Here is a 14,595-nt window from a genome sequence, read left to right on the forward strand (position 1 = left end):
TCTTGTTATCGCAAGCAGGGTTATATCATTGTGGAAAGGCATTTTTTTGGTGGGGAGGTGGGGTGGGGTTCTAAAATTTCAGGCCCCCAAAAATAATAATTAAAATTCGAACAAATTTTGGCTGGATTTGAACTAATTGTGCTATATTCAATGGCGGATACAATAAAAAACAGCGATGGATTCCCCTATTATTAAAAAAAAATAGCGAAAGAAAAAAAAGAAGCGATATAATCCCCTTCCCTATCCCATCCCTACCCCACGCCCTAACGACGGCACACAGGCCCAGCGAAAGAAGACGCACCACAGGCCCAGCGAAAAGAACGGCACAGAGGCCCAGCGAAAGGAAAAAAAAGAAGCGATATAATCCCCTTCGCTAGCCGCACGCCCTCCCTACCCCAGGCTCTAACGACGGCACCACAGGCCCCACACGCGCGCGTACGTAACTACGTATCGAATCGATCCAACGCGATCACGCAACTCTATATCTGTCTCTCTCGGTCTCTCCTCATCGCCCTAGCCTAGCCACTGCCCTAGCCACAGCGACGAGACCACGCCGTGACGCGACACGCGAGCAACCGGCCGATCACAGAGGCAAAGCCACGCCGCCGCCAGCCGCCCAGCCCACGCGCGACCTGCTGCGGCGCCCGCGCCCCCACGCCCACGCCGCCGCGGCGCGACGCCGCGTCGACCTGGTGCTGACCTGCTGACGCCTGACTGCTGTTCGTGTGCCGCGGCCGCCGCCGTGAGGAGCCGTCGTCGAGCCGATCAGCCGCCCGCGCCAACACAAGGCAACAATTTTAGTTGTAGGTTTTCTACTTGTCTACCCTTTTCAATTTTTAGTTTTAAAATCTTGAACTCTTATGCATTGTGAGATTAAATTGTAGTATTGTATTGTAGATTGTTGAATCATAAAGAAAGATGGAGATATTGCATCGCTTTTTCGAAAACATGCAGAAAAGAAGAATGCTTTTAAATTGCCTTCTTCCCCGGTTGTGATTGAGGAGCACACTAGAGAACAAGATGTTGAGAAATAAGATGGGTGATGGCCTTTTGGATGATTGTCTAGTCACATTCATTGAGCGGGATGTTTTCTTTAAAGTGGATGGAGAGGATATAATTAATACTTTCATAGCCATTAGAAGACGTAGAACCGATAAGAAGAAAAAGTAATACGGTAATTTTCTTTAAACTTTCATAGCCGTACAAGCTTGTTTAAATAAATTTTTTACTTAATTACTAATTTTATATATTTTAAGATGTTTTGTTAATATATCATGGTAAGTTTTTGGTAATTTGGTCTATTTTATTATTTATACTTGCATTGTATATATTAGTATCGTTAGATTTATTATGTTTAGAAAAAAAAAATTAGGTCGGACTACCCATATGCTAAATTCTAGATTTGCTACTGGCTGTATTAATAAAAATGATTTTCTAGGGAGAAATAGTTTCATTGTGTGTCAGTGTGTGTTGAGGATTGTTGTGGAGGATTGTTGTCAAGAAGAATGGAGGAAGCTGACAGATGAGTAAGAAATTAAGACCAGGGAAAGTCATTGAGAATAGCTCCTCAATTAGTTGTTAGAAGCTTCTAGTTAGCATCCCTGCTCTTAAATTTAAAAGACCTGCACGTCGGAGCGCAAACGACACAATCATACACAGTTAATGATGCACAGTTGACTCGCTTGAGTCGCTTCCACACGCAATTGGTTATTACGGTAAACAAAGTGCTATGGTTTCTGTCATTCTGTCAGGGTGTTCGTGTATATAATATATATATATATATATATATATATATATATATATATATATATATATATATATATATATATATATATATATATATATATATATATATATATATATATATATATATATATATTAAAATTGTTTGGTGCTCCATGGTGCCCGGGCACCATTGTTGAAATTGAGTATATAACCAATTCAAATGAGTATGAAACTTTTTCAATTATTTAGGTATTAACATTAACTACTTTACTAACTAGTTCAAAGTAAGTTTGAACTGAATTTGAACTTGTTTTTGTTAGATTTTGATTCTAGGTATATAGCATCCATACATATAATTAGTTAGGTATGTAATCATGAATTGTGAAATAAAGTTAAATTTGAGTTGTTTTGTTGATAGATATATGTATGAATTGAATTCTTATAACTAGGTATATACTCACAATTTAAAAATTTTGAAAAATTTGAGTAATTTTGTGCATTTGAAACCATGGTGCCCGGGCACCATGGTGCCCCATATGAGTGTTTGAAAAAGTTTCATACTCATTTGAATTGGGTATATACTCAATTTCAACAATGGTGCCCGGGCACCATGGAGCACCAAACAAATTTAATATATATATATATATATATATATATATATATATATATATATATATATATATATATCCATCGTGCCAGACTGACAGTCACTTGTACACGCAGTATAATATCCATTTCCTCAGTTGGGAGCTAAGCTCACACTGCAATGGCATCCACTCCGGCAGTGATGGCGCCACCGCCACTCAAGTACCGGCACTGCAGCAATGTGGACGGGCTGGTCTCGGTGGAGGCGCTGCGAATCATCGTGGAGACCAAGGCTTGCTTCGTGGCGGTGGCGCTGGCGCTGGCCTACTTCCTGACGGCGTCGCGGCACCGGCTGTGGAGCTCCAGCCACCTCATCAAGGGGTTCCTCTTCGCCGTGACGCAGCCGGTGACCCGGTTCCTCGTCAGCATGTTCGCCATGCTGCTCTCCATGCCGTTCCGCAACGACCTCTACCTGCTCTGGGGCATCCTCCTCCTCGCCGGCTACGAGGGCGTCTACACCATCTCCGGCTACGGCGTCTCCGCCCGCCTCTCCGACCTCGCCGTCCACGAGTTCACGCGCTGCAGCAACATTGTGGTGCTCGGCCTCTACGTCCGGTACTACTCCCATGCCTCGCAGTTCCGGTACCCGCTCTGGGCGCTCTGGGCACTCATGGTCGCCAAGTTCTTGGAGCGGATCGTCCTGTTCAAGAACGGCAACCGAAAGTACGGTGACGGGAACACCAGCCGCGTCGCGGACTACATGAAGCACGAGCACGAGTTGAGCAACACAGACGCTGAAGCTGGCGGCTTCTCCATGGAGGACTACAAGTACCTTATCGTTGGCGACTCCAAGTTGGAAACCACGATCGTCGATGGTATGACCTACGAGCCAAAGTTGACGCCGCCGATTAGACAAACTCAAGAAGCGGACGATACGGTGGTCGTCGTCACCGTCGATAAGGTGTGGACGTGCAAGGGGGAGCTCCTCAAGACTGATAATCGCGGCGACAAGCTGAAGGACATCTGCCTGTCCTTCGCGCTGTGCAAGCTGCTTAGGCGGAAGTTCGCCGGCGTTAATGCGTCGGAGAACGAGCGGAGCAAGGCGCAGAAGCTCGTTTTCGACGGCCTCATCCCGGACCCGGAGCGGACGTTTCGAGTTGTCCGGGCAGAGCTTGGCTTTGCGAGAGACATGAGCTTCACCAAGTACCCCATCTTGTTCAGCTACGGCTTTCCGGTCGTCAGCGTCGTGCTGTTCGCAGCGACGCTCGGCGTGTCACTGTGGATCATCTCGTCAGCGATCCACCACTACCGGATTCCCCGCAAGAGCACGCCCAACTTGGTCAACGGCAAGAACGTGGATCTGATTATCACTTTTGTTATTGTGTTCATGGTTACGGCGATGGACATATGCGAGTTCTTCATGCACCTCTTCTCCGACTGGACCAAGGTATCTCATACATTTTCCTTCTTTTTTAACCTTTTTGTAGTGGAGTATAAACATTTGGGCACTATGATAATTATTGCATTTTCATACGAACAAGTTTATCTATGACTAAAAGATTTTTTTCCCATTCATAAAAGGAAAAGAGATTATCAAGACCACACTGTTTAAATGATATAGTCCACAACTTTTTTTAAAAAGAAAATGATATAGTCCACATGCTCAGGGGCAGTGCTTTTGCTTCCTCCAGCAATTAAGCTACCAATCCTACTATATTATAGCTTAGTCATGATTATTGGTTCTTTAAGTGATTAAGCTTTTAAGTAGCTCTTTCGATGTACTACAAATTTAAATCATTCGACCTTGACGCCTTGTCCCCTCTAGTTTTCTCAGTCTAGGTCCGCCACTGCACAAGCTTAATCTCAACGTGATTGGTTTTTTATATGTAGGATATATTTTATTCATGTACAAGAGAGCGCTATTTTTTAAACTAGTCCAAAAGCCTGTCACATGCATGGTTACGTATTGATGGCATTATAGAAAGCCTTTACTTTGGGTGTGTTTAGTTTACGTCAAAATTGGTAGTTTGGTTGGAATTAAAAAGATCTGATGAAAAAGTTAGAAATTTATGTGTGTAGGAAAGTTTTGATGTGATGAAAAAGTTGTAAGTTTGAATAAAAAGTTTAGAACTAAACAAGACTAGAGAATATTTAATTCTCACCGTTAAATTGGTAGCAGAAATACGCTCTGAATCAATCGTTCTATAGTACTTGAATGATCCGTAGGGAGCCGGTAGCGGTACGTCGACTCTGTAACTCAAAAAAAAAAAAAAGGAGTAGGCGCACGGCTGGTGCTAGGCTGGTTGCGCGTTCTCGTTAGGCAACGCTCAGCAACCATATCGTTACAAACTACTTCTGTTTCTTCTTCCGTTTCAGATTATAAAAAATAGTGTCTTTGGTAAAAGTTAAACTGCTTTAAATTTAATTACGTTTATAGACAAATATAGTAATATTTAGATTACCAAATTAGTTTTATTAAATTAATATTTAAATATATTTTTATAATAAATTTTTGATTGAAAATATTACTATTTTTTTTATAAATTTAGTCGCCTGTTTACTTAGATCATCATATATAATTAATGCGTGCATTCCATTATCGCGGAAATATTCCCCCATGGCACACCCTGAATATGGGGCCAGAAATTGCAGAGGAGCAGGATCCGAAGCGGTGGCTGCTACAAGAATGGAATATTCCAAAGCATTCGCTTCTGAAAGAATTTGAACTAATTGTGCCACAGTCGAGCGTTTTTGTCCAATCGCAACATAGACACAATACAATGTCTCACTCTCCAAACTAAAAGCAGTTTGATTTTGACTAAAGTCCGGGAGAGTATATACTGTACGCCTTTTTCTCTTGCTTAATAAAATTTTGGCTAGTTTACGCCGGCCAGTTGAAAAAAAGTTGATTAATTGACCAATATATATATTAAGAACAATGCGAGATATGTGTTAAATTAATCCATCGTCGTCTATTGTATGCCTCAAAAGTTTTTAATGTGCGTTCGCGAAAAAAAAGTTTTAATGTAAACTCAGCTCACATATTAAAAATTAAATAAGACAAATCTAGTGTACAAACAGTACTGGTACTATTCATAGTCAAATTTATCTTTCTTTTTTCCTTCTCAATGTATAATTCAATTTGAACTTTATTTGCTGCCAAGTAATAGATGTCATTCTACTCTATATTGACAAAACTTTTTAGATTTTTTTCACAATCATTTGCATTGAATTTGAGAGAAAAAAATTGTATACAAGGGCGCAACCCCTCAAGATTAGAATCGATGTATGCATTTTTCATGTTGGTTCTAAACTTCTTATGGAGCAAACTAAAAAAAGGCCTAGCTGATTTCTTATGGAGCAAACAATATTTTCACTGAAAATGCGTGCATTTTCATGAGAGTTTCCCGACAAAGTATATGTCCTCTGAACTCGATCTGCGTTTTCAGGTTATGGTTGTTTCTGAATACGTCCGGAAACGGTACGTGCGATGCTGTCTCCTTGACCGTATTCTGTGGTTGGTATGCCACGGCAAGTTAGCTGAGACGATCGGAAGCTCCCTAGGACAGTTCGACCTTCTCAACGGGGCGAAGAAAGGCTACATCCCTGAACGCATCGTCAGGTTGTACCACATGGTGAGATCGTTTATCCTGCTCACCGACGACAAAGACTACCGCATCAAGAAAGGCAAGAGCCTCCGGCCGGTTCCGGAGTCCGTGGAGAAGGCGCTATGCGAGACGCTTCTGAGCAACAGGAAACAGTTGACTCAGGGTCTGCGTCTGCTCACAAGAAGCAAGCTACAGGCCGAGAGCGAGGAGCTCTTGACGTACTGCCAACTAGCGGAGATCGAGACCATCGTCGTGTGGCACGTCGCGACGTGCAAACTTGAGCAGCAATCGCCGCATGAACCCGTCGAGAGCTATCAGGTGGCCACCGCGCTGTCCAAGTACTGCGCCTACCTGGTGTTCTACAATCCGAAGCTGCTGCCGGTTGGCAACACCTCTGTTAGGCATACCTGCAAGACATTGGTTAGGCATGACAGCAGCTGTGACAGGAGTTGTGGTGGCGATGATTGCATGATAAGAAAAGGCGAGGCGCTCGCGGCGGCGCTGCTAAAAGGGCGGGAGCTCAACAAGTCGTCTAAAGAGCCGGGGATGTGGACGGAGCTGGCGGAGTTCTGGTCGGAGCTGCTGATATCGCTCGCGCCGTTTGGGAGCGTTGGCGCCCACGAGAAGGGGCTCGGCGACGGCGGCGAGTTCATCACGCACCTGTGGGCTCTGCTGTACCATGCAGGGATCGATGCCAAGTACTCTTGGTCCAGTGCCAGTACTGCCAGTGGTGAATCTGGCGGCAGAGCTGACGTTTACCCGTTTCAGAATGGCATGGATACCGTGTCACACGCGGTTAATTAATGTCAGCAATATCACCTGTTGTGTGTTTTTAGATGAACTGGAGCCTGCGGTTGTCAGGTGCTGTGCCTCATGTAGCAACAAGTGCAATGAAAATGATACTCCATGTCTGTACTACACACGGCGATGTTCATTTCCACTGAAAATGAAAATGAAGATGCAGTTAGGTCATGGAAAACTAGAAAAGCATTAACGCATGATTAACTAAATTTTATTATTACAAATTTGAAAACTAAATTTTTATGGTATTTTAAAGCAACTTATATATAAAAATTTTTCGTAGAAATATACTCCCTCTATCCTATAATATAAGACGTGCACACTTTTCAAGATTCAACTTTAAAAACATTTGACCAGCAATTATTATAATATAAATTAAATTTTATTTGCTAAAATTATTATCATTCGATTGACATTTAAATTTACTTTAAGATGATTATAATTTTGTTGCAATAAAATTTATAGTATATGAGAAATTATAAGTCAAAGATTAGTTTTGAAGACTGTGCTAAGCTTGACCATGCCTTATATTATGGGACGAAGGGAGTACCATTTAGCAGTTTTAAAAGCACGCTAACAAAAATCAAGGTAAAATCTATATGTTAAGAGTGAGTATAATAAGGTGATTGCATGGGGTGTACAAATTGCTATATCACATTTGTGCTGATATGGAGGAGAGGGGAGAGAGAAGAAAAAACAAAGTTAAAGTAATCGAGTTGCTTAAGTATGTCGATTGCTTTGCATGAGAATATCATGAGATTTATAAACTTTAAATTAAATTTGTTTAATTCTTCTCTTAGAAACTCTTATATATATATATATATATATATATATATATATATATATATATATATATATATATATATATATATATATATATATATATATATATATATATATATATATATATATATATATATATATATATATATATATATATATATATATATATATATATATATATAGTAAATTTGTTTGGTGCTCCATGGTGCCCGGGCACCATTGTTGAAATTGAGTATTAACCAATTCAAATGAGTATGAAACTTTTTCAATTATTTAGGTATTAACATTAACTACTTTACTAACTAGTTCAAAGCAAGTTTGAACTGAATTTGAACTTGTTTTTGTTAGATTTTGATTCTAGGTATATAGCATCCATACATATAATTAGTTAGGTATGTAATCATGAATTGTGAAATAAAGTTAAATTTGAGTTGTTTTGTTGATAGATATATGTATGAATCGAATTCTTATAACTAGGTATATACTCACAATTTAAAAATTTTGAAAAATTTGAGTAATTTTGTGCATTTGAAACCATGGTGCCCGGGCACCATGGTGCCCCATATGAGCTATATATATATATGTATATATATATATATATATGTATATATATATATATATATATATATATGTATATATATATATATATGTATGTGTATATATGTATGTATATATATATATATATGTATATATATGTATATATGTATATGTATGTATGTATGTATGTACGTACCATTTAGCAGTTATGGACACGCTAATGAAAAACAAGAAGGTAATTTGGAATTGTAGTTTAGAATGGGGCCTAAGCATATTTCTAAAGGCCACAATACTAATAGGGTTCACAGTTCTGATAAAAACCGGTCGAATTCTGCGAAATTTCAAGGTTTCGATGAGGCTCGAAAGTAGAAGCACGGGACATAGCCATGAGCTTGTTTAGCATCGGCTTCCAATAAAATCGGGGTTTAGGCCTTATATCCTAACATATACGATCGTGTCAAGAAAGAGATAGACCTATTGTTGAAGGTGGGATTTATTAGGCTGTGTAGATATGTGGATTGGGTGTCCAATATTGTTCCAGTTGAGAAGGAAGTGGCAGGATTAGAGTTTGTATTGGTTTTAGATATTTAAATAAAGCAACTTCTAAATATGAATATCATATGCCTATTGTCGTTGTCGACATGTGGTTCGCGGAGTTCGTTTTCTCAGCAATGCATCATGTTCTTTCTACTGCTGGGAGCCACCATGTTACATTGAACTACTCCGTATGGATCAGTTGAGCGGGCACGTTTTTTAACGAATAATTAAGACAATTAAATACTCCTTTCGTCCCAATATAAGTGTAACCTAGTATAAGTATGATATATCCGAGTACTACGAATTTCTAGAAAATATCACATCTATACTACTCCTGCAATCCCAAATGAGGAGTAGGTTGCATTTATACTAAAATGGAGGGAGTAAGTATTACTCTTTTATTCCCAATGGATCATCATATATATTTTTAAAATTATTTTTAAATAATCATCATATATATTAGTATCCATTTTCGATTCTAAGCCTATCCGTTATCTATGTATAAGAGTAAATGGACTATTACTTCATGCATCCATGCATATACCGCAAGCCTTTATAAACAACATATAATATCTTGATTTGTTATTATCTAGAAAATAATAAGAAGCGTACTTATGAAAAACTCGGTTGAAATGGTCACCTAGCCCCTCTTGAGGGTATTTCCTCCATCCCATATGTTAATTTAATACGTAATTTGACATGTCTTAATATTATGAATATACACTTGCACCTGTCCAGATTCATAGTATTAGAATATATCACATCTTAGTATCTCACGTTAAATTAACTTAATTTAGGATGGAGGAAATATCTTGTTTAGTTCGCGAATGAAAATTTTTGGCATGTTACATCGGATATACGGACACACATTTAAAGTAAACGTAGACTAATAACAAAATAAATTATAGATTCCGCCTGGAAACCTGCGAGACGAATTTATTAAGCCTAATTAATCCGTCATTAGCAAATGTTTGCTGTAGCACCACATTGTCAAATCATGACACAATTAGACTTAAAAGATTCGTCTCACAATTTGCACGCAATCTAATTCCATTCATGCTGTCACACAAAGCTGTGTGGAAACAATCGGCCTTCTGTATTAGCTGACGTATGCCTGGATGTAAGAGATTTCTGAGTTGTTTAGCACTTGTTGATTCCAAAGATAGGGGGTGTTTAGATTAGGGGTGCATAATTTTGGCGTGTCACATTGGATATTATATAAAGTATCGTATGGGGTGTTCGGACACTAATAAAAAAACTAATTATAAAATCCGTCGGTAAACCTCGAGACGAATTTATTAAGACTAATTAATTCATCATTAGCAAATGTTTACTGTAGCATCACATTGTCAAATTATGGAGCGATCAGGCTTAAAAGATTCGTCTCTCAAATTAGTCGTAATATGTGCAATTTGTTATTTTTTAGCATATATTTAATATTTCATGTAGGTGTTCAAACGTTCGATGTAATAGGGTGAAAAATTTTAGGGTGGGATTAGTGCTAACTCCTAATTAAGCACTGGTTACATTGCATGGAGAACAGTAAATGCCAGAAATCACTAGCAATACTGGGCAGGGCTTTGTGCCCGTGCAACCATGTGACATGTCTGTCAGCATTTGATGACTTGCAGGGTGAAAAAGTCAACGGGGTTACATCCTCCGTAAAAAAAAACTCAAACTAAGCGGGGATGTGACCCCTACTAGTACAATAAATCTAGACATCTTCTGTTAGGTTAAGATTTTTTAAGACGGAGGGAGTATATGTGAGCTGGTTGGTTGGATATAGTACAATTACTCCATTTACGTACCTTTGAACTTTTCTTTGCAAAATCTTCAATGCCTTATGGGCTGGAAAAAAATAGAGGGATAAAATACAGTATGGGTCTAATGAATCTTTTTACATACTCCCTCCCCTTCCACAATCTTAACATTTTGGACAATGACACGATCCCAAAATATATCTTTGACTATGATTTTCTATTTAATATGGACAATAAATAAATAAATTTTATTTATATTATTGTATTTTGTTAAACAAATCTATATATATGTTATTTTAGAGTCTTTATTGAGAGTTACAATTATAAAAGCTTAACATTAACCTCTTTCAAAAGGCCAATAATGATGAAACCGGAGGGAGTAGGTTAGAACATAGGTCATAGGCCTATCAATCAGGTATTCATAAGCTCCTATTTACTTAAACTTTAACGAAAATAATGATTGTACTAATCGATATAGAACTCGTTTAGGTAACCTGAGGGAGGAAAGTTTTAAAAATAACGATTTTGTACAAGTTAAAACTAGTGGTAAATGCTAAGCACCTTGATCACGTTGATGCCCTCAGATCCTTAAAAAAAATAGTAATTAATCATATGTATTTCCTGCTAATTTACTGGTATAGTGAATCCTAGCTATTGGTTGATTGCTAAATGGGCAAATTGATTTCATGCTGCTTAAAATGTATTAAAACACAATGGATTTCACTATATCCCTCCATTTCAGCTTATAATTCATTTTAATTTTTATCCTAAGTCAAAATTCTGACATTTTAATGATGTTTTTAGAAAATGTTTTGTTTTAAAGTCTCTTTGCATATCTTTACAGTCGTATATACATGTGCCTTTATACTAATCTACTAATCTCAACCCGGTAGTTATGTTGGCCTTTGATGGGGCTACATGATATCCACATGCATATATCTTACACCACTCAATTTAACTTTATATTGTGAAATACGCCCGACTAAATGATCTCCAGTGGGTAATATTACCGTGTGTTATACGGAAGTGAATATTATTCTAGTAATTTTTTCTATCAGTCTGTTTGCTTCTTTTTTCTATAGAGGAAAGTCTCAAATCTCATAAAAAATAAAAAAAATAACCAATTTATGCATCTCCAAGAGAACCAACAATACCTACCTACGTTAATTGGAGTCCCAACCGGCGCGTGGTAAGAGTATGAAATTAAAGACTATGGACAGGGAAAGTCATTCAGAATAGCACCTCAAATAGAAGCTTCTAGCTGCATCCCTGCTCTTGAATTAAAAAGACCTGCGCGTCAGAGCGTAAACGACAATCATACACAGTTAATGATGCACCAACCAGTGCAAATAGACGCGTGCCGGCCACCATGTGGTCTGGCTCCGTCGCACGGAGTGAAGGTTAGGGTGTGTGTACGAACTACGAAGGAAGAGGTAGAATATTGCAGGTGGGTCTAAGAGTTTTTTTTATTTTTTATCTTGCACACTATTTCACTATTCTATTCTATCAGAAATATATATTTTAATGATCGTGGAGTTTAACGGCACATAACCATATTTTAAAAGTGTATTTCCAAAATAACCACACTTTTGTCGTGTCTAGGAGTTCAAAAAACAAAGTCACGATATCATGTAAAAAATTTGCTTTTGTGATTTTATTGTTATTTAGCACATAGATTGACGGAAAGCAATGACTTATACAATGGCGAAGCAATCCAGATCCCTTGAGGTACTGCTCCCTTATAAATATATTTACAACAATATTTTTCTGTTGATATGCCAGTGTCACGTAAATTTTAGTATGTTGATACCATGGCAAAATTCTAAAGGTGAGGGCCTACTTTTACATATATATATATTTTAAAAATAAATACACCATGTAAAAAATATCTACTCACTCACTTATGACTACTATCTCAAATACTCATCTCTATGGCTAACGTATCTCTCTCCAATCTTCATTGCTCTCTCGGCTAGGGGTTATAATGGCCCTAAACACGTGATGAATTGGACCCGGTTATAGTGAGATTAAGGTACAAATTGATTTCGATTATTCAGTGGATTATTAATTACCATGAATTATCTATTTGATTGTAATGATAAATTAAATATTTAAACAAATAAATTTAACAATAGCTTTAAATAAGTGGTGGCAGTTTAGTAGAGGAAAGTTTTTTTTAAGAGAAACGTATATTTTAGTTTTTTTAAGAGAAACGTATATTTTTCTAGTGTGGAACTAATAGTATGGTTTAATAATAGAGTGTATTAAGAAAAGAAAACATGGTTTTGCCATAACCCACGTTCGCATTCACCCACATACATGCCAGATATAGGATTTGCAGGGGAGTAGATGATCAATGAGTCCATCTGCTCATGTTGTTGAGGTCCACGTCTGGTCAAAGAAACCCAAGATTCCAAGACGAGCACTATTCTGTTGGTATCCATCCCAAACACTGTAGGTTTTTTTTTTATTTGCTCTCTATCCCTCTTGCAGAGGAGGCGCTGGAAACTAGAAAGCTTCAGAACTTAATATTTTCAAAAAAATATATCACGAATAAAAAAATACCGGTGCGTTACAACGAGGTGAATGTTATTTTAATTTTATTTTTGCTATACGGTTTAGTTAGGGTAAAATTCACTGTGAAAATTCGCTTGGATATTTTTTTTAGAAAATCATAAGCTACAATTAGGAGTCTGACTTTCATTTCAAGTTAGCATGCGGGATTTTAAAGAGATTTCTTATAGGACTCCTTTTGTATTTTCAAAAACAAATAAGTTTAAATCCAAATCAAACACGGATCTATATTTTCAAAAGTGAATGAACTTAAAAATTGACTCAAAGTGACGTATCAAAATATTAGTAAAAACATCTTCGACATATAGATATGATCGTACAGTTTTCTCCCTCTGCTTTTATTTATAGGATGGTTTATATTTCTTTGCTTACGTGGATCAACCAGGTGATATTTGGGGATTTACCTTTCACTAGGAGAGATTGGTTATTACGGATAACTAGATGGAGCAGTTAACTAAACAATGTGCTATGGTTTCTGTCATTCCGTCAGTGTATATATATCCAGCATGCCAGACTGACAGTCACTTGTACACGCAGTATAATATCCATTTCCTCAGCTGGGAGCTAATAAGCTCACACTGCAATGGCATCCACTCCGGCAGTAATGGCGCCACCGCCGGCACTCAAGTACCAGCGCTGCAACAATGTGGACGGGCTGGTCTCGGTGGAGGCGCTGCGAATCATCGTGGAGACCAAGGCTTGCTTCGTGGCGGTGGCGCTGGCGCTGGCCTACTTCCTGACGGCGTCGCGGCACCGGCTGTGGAGCTCCAGCCACCTCATCAAGGGGTTCCTCTTCGCCGTCACGCAGCCCGTGACCCGGTTCCTCGTCAGCATGTTCGCCATGCTGCTCTCCATGCCGTTCCGCAACGACCTCTACCTGCTCTGGGGCATCCTCCTCCTCGCCGGCTACGAGGGCGTCTACACCATCTCCGGCTACGGCGTCTCCGCCCGCCTCTCCGACCTCGCCGTCCACGAGTTCACGCGCTGCAGCAACATTGTGGTGCTCGGGCTCTACGTCCTGTACTACTCCAATGCCTCGCAGTTCCGGTACCCTCTCTGGGCGCTCTGGGCGCTCATGGTCGCCAAGTTCTTGGAGCGGATCGTCCGGTTCAAGATCGCCAACAAAAGGTACGGCGACGGGAACATCAGCCGCGTCGCGCACTACATGAAGCACGAGCACAAGCTGTCGGAGAGCAGTAATGATCAGCAGTCGTCGTCGGAGAGCAGTACAGACACTGAAGCTGCAGGTGAGCACGAGTTGAGCGGTAGTACATCGACAGACATTGAAGCTGGCGAGCAGGGCTTCCACATGAAGAATTACAACTACCTCATCGTCGGCGACTCCAAGTTGGATGGAGAGAAGAACACAACCCGGGGGATCTACGAGCCAGAGTTGAAACCGGTGACCCACACGGTCACCGTCGCCAAGGTGTGGGAATACCCAGGGAATCTGCTCGGGCCTGATAAGAAGGGCCGCTACAAGCTGAAGGACGTCTGCTTGTCCTTCGCCCTCTGCAAGCTGCTGAGGCGGAAGTTCGCCGGCGTTGAGGCAACGAAGATCGAGCTGCGGAAGGCGCGGAAGCTCGTCTTCGACGGCCTCATCACGAGCGACATCGACGAGGAGCGGACGTTTCGAGTTATCCGAGCAGAGCTCGGGTTTGCGAGAGACATCAGCTTCACCAAGT

The 14,595-nt window shown here is 39.7% G+C and overlaps 1 protein-coding gene across 1 annotated transcript; it reads left to right on the top strand.

Annotated features, from left to right (window-relative positions):
* Positions 1–500: 500 nt before the first annotated feature.
* LOC4331579 (uncharacterized) lies at positions 501–6,838 on the top strand. The gene is made up of 4 exons (XM_026023676.2): positions 501–803; positions 898–1,174; positions 2,449–3,757; positions 5,760–6,838. Exons 3-4 carry the CDS (start codon positions 2,492–2,494, stop codon positions 6,720–6,722), a joined length of 2,229 nt encoding a protein of 742 aa, XP_025879461.1. The 5' UTR covers positions 501–803; positions 898–1,174; positions 2,449–2,491; the 3' UTR covers positions 6,723–6,838.
* Positions 6,839–14,595: the final 7,757 nt, after the last annotated feature.

This window comes from Oryza sativa, chromosome 3 (genome assembly GCF_034140825.1).
Source record: "Oryza sativa Japonica Group chromosome 3, ASM3414082v1".
NCBI classification, from domain to species: Eukaryota; Viridiplantae; Streptophyta; class Magnoliopsida; order Poales; family Poaceae; genus Oryza; species Oryza sativa.

What these genes read in the sequence shown, in the direction of transcription:
- LOC4331579 (XM_026023676.2), top strand. Translation starts at nt 2,492, where the DNA reads ATGGCATCCACTCCGGCAGTGATGGCGCCACCGCCACTCAAGTACCGG. An exon ending in TCTTCTCCGACTGGACCAAG is followed by an intron (nt 3,758 to 5,759) that starts GTATCTCATACA and finishes CTGCGTTTTCAG; the next exon opens with GTTATGGTTGTTTCTGAATA.